Here is a 4,507-nt window from a genome sequence, read left to right as displayed (position 1 = left end):
TCCGTCGCCGCCGGTGCCAGGACCCCGGAAGCCCTCCCCACACAGCTCTCGCTTCTCCTTGCAGCCTATTCCTGCCCCCGATCAGCCGAAGACCCCGGAGAGCAGAGGCCCCGGGACAACCAGACTGATGGCGTCTTCGACCCCTTCTTCGTCTGCAACCTCCTCGAACGCGGGAACGGATCCCAATACCACGAACCTGCGCCCCACAAGTAGGTCCTGCCCCAGTTTCCTATCAAATGGGCTGCAGGGAAGATGAGATGAGGGCGCTGGGACGTCGGCGCTGGCGGAAAGGGAAAGAGGAAAACGGAGATGATGGAGGCTGGGAAACAAATGGGGCTCTGACCCAGGTTCCTGCCAGAGGTCATTTGGCTGTCAGGGACGCCAGGTTACTCCTAGGACACTGAAGGACAAGGGCACTGAAGGGTCCAGGCGGCGGCGTTGGCTAGGGGCTTCGCGGCAGAGGAGGGGCGCGCGCAGAGAGCGCTGTTGTTCTGTTGTGTGTGGTTTCTTTGCTTACCGGGACAACAGGGGTCAGGGCAAGGGGCGGTGGGGAACCGAGAGTCCCAGCGAGAATTGAGTTTTCTGTCTCTGGCTTTCGTTGAGCTAAGATCTAACCTCCGCCTCCTCCTTTCCCTCTGCGCTGTGCTCAAAGTCTATAATCAGCGGAAATTTCGACGTTAATTGCAGCTTTTAGAAAACTCGGGGTCTCTAATTGCTCCAAATTTGCGTCGAGCTTTTGAAGAGGGAGGGAGAAGCCACGGGCAGGGAAAGGTGCATTAAAAAAAATGTTTGAGTCTGAGCTTCGACACTTCGTACAATTAATTACATCTCACAGACAAAAAAGGGCGGGTGGGGGATCGGGCAGCAGTCTGCGTGGTGAGAGGGGGTAACTGGAGAAGGCAGAAAGGTTTGCCCGGCGGGAGGAGCTAACGCCCTGCTTCTTTCTCTTGGGCAAGAGACCTGTCAGCAGGTGACAAGTCTTGGAGAGACGGAGAAACCGGATAAAGGGGCGGGGGAATTTATGCCTCTCCATCCTTAGCTCTACTCCCTCCGTGACCATTTGCAGAATCTGTTTTTAATTCAGATTTAGTTTTTACCTCTCGGTAGAGGCGTGAGGAGGAGGACATTTTTTTCCACGTTAGATCCAATTGTTCCCTCACCCCACCCCTCGCCAAATGTCCATCAGTTCCAAACAGTAACCGCCCCAAAATTTCTATTTAGGAGAGACAGGGGGAGGACAGTGTGGTTAGGAGTGTTTACTGCTGTGCTTTTATGTCACTTTCTATGAGCTCGACACAATAATTATCCTCATCAGCGAAAGTGGAGAGGGGTTGTTGGCAAAGCCACCTCTCCAGTCCTTTGTCGCTAGCTCCGGTGCAGAAGGCCTTGTCTCAAGTCCTCAGGCCGCGTTCCAGTTCCCTTTTCCCGCCACGCAGGCGGGCTGCGATTGCCACACAACAAAGAGGGGCGCGGGAGAGCTGCCAGCCCTGGTGGCACGTGAGCCTGCCGGGAGCGGCGCGAGGCCTGCCCGCCTTTTGTCTGTTTCTTTGGCCTCTGGATAGATTTCTTTTCTGATCCTTCCCCATCCCCCCACCCCACCATTCTTTCTGTCCCGTGGGTCTGGGGGCCATTTGCATTCATCTACCTCCCCACACCCCAAGCCCCTTGTGGCTGTTACCCGGTCCACCGCCTGAATAGGTGGATGCCCAGCCCCAGGTGCGACTCCGAGCAGAGGCGACGGTCCACACGTGGCCTGGCACACCCTGAAGCCACCGAAGTGGACGCCAGAGAACGGAGGACGGGCCGCTGCAATAGGAGTACCCGCCCTCGGCAGTCCCGCGGTGGGGTCAGGCCCCTGGCCGCTCTCGCACTCGCCTCGCACTGTCCATGGTACCCCCCACGCCCTGCAAACACACCCTTGCCCTCCCAGCTGGCTTTATTTCTCAGCCCCTTCAAGGTCTCCGGGAAGCTTTCCTTGCTAACTCTTCACAAATTTACTCTTTCTCCAGCAACCCCGAGCAGGGCAAGGAGCGGGCCTTGCCCTCCAACACACTAGAAACCACGACTCCAGAGAAATCAGAGGGACATCTCTCCTCCCTCCCTTCACCTCCCTTTTCTTTTCTTTCCTTGTAGCTCCTATTATTGCCAAGTAAAGGGGTCAGAGTTTCAAGCTCCCGCTGAGTGACCTTGGAAAACTCGCTTAACCTCTCTGAGGCAGTGTTGTACTTTGTCAAACGAGTCTCACATCAGCAATCCTCCGGGGTTGTTTTGAGGATTAGATGAGATGGCGTTTAAAGTGAAAGCACACTATTGGATAGAAATGGCTCTTTACAAGCCCGGTATTATTTTTATTAGGGTTTTGCTGTCCCGCTGATTTCTTGTCCGCCAGTGGAAGTCCATCGATGACATATCAGGCCGTTTCTTCTCCCCTCGAGACTGCTGTGCCGCGGTTTAAAGGACACGTCTCTGCTTATCGCAGCCAACACCCGCGCTGCTGGAGGCTCCGCTGGGGTGGGTGGGGGATGGGACATTGGAGGCGCTTTGCTTTGCTTGCTTTGAGGGTTCTGAAGGGGTTCACGGTGGGCCAGGCACGCCATCCTGCACGGGGCTTCGACACCCGGGGCTGCCTTTCGCCCTCGGCACTGGAAGTTGCCCGCGGAGGCAGGGAAATACAGAGGCCCTGGAGCCAGGGCTGGTGAAGCCCCCGCCGCCCCTCGGCCCGCGGCTCCGACTCGGATAAAAGGTGCCTGATTCCATTCTCTTGCTCAAGACCCGAAATGTCCGTGAGAGGGGTTAATGAGGGTCAGGTTGGGAAGAGGGGCTCGGGAAGAGGACCGGAGGTGCGCTATTGTCTTCCCGACTCCAAGTCGGACGGAAGAGCAGCCATGCAAGTCCGATCATCTAGTCAAATACTATTTTTCACCCAATTAATTCTTGAACTCTTCCGCGACCCCATTTCATGCCAGTTTATTTTAAGCTGCCACTCGGCTGGAGACCCGCCAAGAAATTATGAGACGTCTCGGTCCCAGATGCCTCTGCGTTCCCTTTCCACGCCGGTGTTGTCGCCCTTCGAACCTGCAGGCCTAGGCCACGAGACCCGGCCTGTGGGTGCTCAGGAGCTTGAGTGGCAGGGCCTGACCCTTTACGCCTTGGCCCCACCTGGACCGAGTCTCGGGCGAGTGTGTGTGTGTGTGTGTGTGTGTGTGTCAGAGACTCTGGGAGCTGGAAGCAAGGAAGGAGAGGGCACGAGGGTGCCTGCAGGCCCAGGACCTGGCTCCTATTTCCACTAAGAAAAGAGCTTTAAATGAGATGCACTGAAGACCTCCCCCTCCCGAGAAAACCCTTGCCCAGCACGGCTTCGTACGGGCCTAGCCTCCCTGACAGCTCCTTCTCTCGCTCTGTCCCCCTAGCCTATGACACCTGGTGCGGTGTGGCCCATGGATGCACCCGAAAATTGGGGCTGAAGATCTGCGGTGAGTGACACGGCCGGCTGGGGCCCCGGGGCGCGGCGCGTAGACCTCTTGGCTTTGGAGGGGGGATGAACGCAGATGGGTCTGGTTTTCTAGCGTGTAGCGCCCACGCCCAGGGGAGACGCTCACTGCCCAAGGACCTTTTCCTTCGGTGTCAAACGGGAACTCAGCGCCCCCGTGCGGCAGCCCCCGCCGGGGCGGCTCGGACCTGCGCGCCTGAGTCTCGAAGGTCGCTCTCGGAAAAGGTGAACTGTCCTGGCCTCCCAGGAGAGCAGACCGAAGGCTCCATATCTGCCTAAGGCTGTGGCTGACAACTACCCTTGCCCTTCAAGTTCGCCCACTCTCGCTCTCCACCTTCTCCCGGGTGTGGGCCCATTGGAAGTGGCCTCTGCCACCTGCGGGTTTCGCCCGAGATGCCGTAAGGGATTTGGATTTCGTTCTTTGGAGCCTCCGGGGCCAAGCGAATGGGTTGGCTGCAGACCTCGGTGACCTGCCTAGGGGAGGTGCCGGCCGCTCAGGCCAGAGGGTTTGCGGAGCGTTGCCTTGAAGGCCAGGAAGCAAAGGAGAGGGATCGCGGGGGAGCGGGGTGGCAGTGGGTTTTCTGGCAGGATCTGCTGAGGAGGAAAAAGAAGTGTTTTCTGCTCCCTGGAGACGTGAGGGTCTGAATGCAAACGCCCAAGGGAGGTTTTTTTTTTTTTTTTTTTTTTTTTTTTTGGTACTGGGGATTGAACTCGGCACCTTGTGCCTGCAAGGCAGGCAGCGGAACCACTGAGCTAAAAATTTTTTAAAGGGGGAAAAACGAGATTTGTTTGAAGGCAAACAGCTGGCTGGCTCCAACTGAACAGTGAGGACTAGCTTTCCTTGCTACGTGTCACCGTCTAAAATTCCCTGGCCTTATCTGTCTAGAAAATACGTGCGTCCCCGGACAGGGAGTAGAGAGGCGGGGGAAGATTAACGAGGGGCTTATTAAAGAGCCACCGGTCAGCCGCTGCGCGCGGGAGATAGCGGAGTTGGCCGGCCCGAGGTACCCCGAGCTC

At 57.3% G+C, this 4,507-nt stretch overlaps 1 protein-coding gene across 2 annotated transcripts in view; it reads left to right on the top strand.

The window, feature by feature from the left end:
• Gad1 (glutamate decarboxylase 1) overlaps window positions 1-4,507 on the top strand; it is a 35,310-nt gene that overhangs the window by 1,845 nt on the left and 28,958 nt on the right. For both annotated transcript variants that reach the window (XM_010606964.2, XM_010606965.3), the window contains exons 2-3: window positions 65-209; window positions 3,411-3,473. In XM_010606964.2, the coding sequence (XP_010605266.1) occupies window positions 128-209; window positions 3,411-3,473 (145 nt within the window). In that variant the 5' untranslated portion in view covers window positions 65-127. The remainder of the gene's footprint in view (window positions 1-64; window positions 210-3,410; window positions 3,474-4,507) is intronic.

This window comes from Fukomys damarensis, unplaced genomic scaffold (genome assembly GCF_012274545.1).
Source record: "Fukomys damarensis isolate Sample0158 unplaced genomic scaffold, DMR_v1.0_HiC HiC_scaffold_26, whole genome shotgun sequence".
Classification (NCBI taxonomy): domain Eukaryota; kingdom Metazoa; phylum Chordata; class Mammalia; order Rodentia; family Bathyergidae; genus Fukomys; species Fukomys damarensis.
The sequence above is the reverse complement of the archived record's forward strand: the minus strand, read 5'-3'. Positions and strand labels throughout refer to the sequence as shown.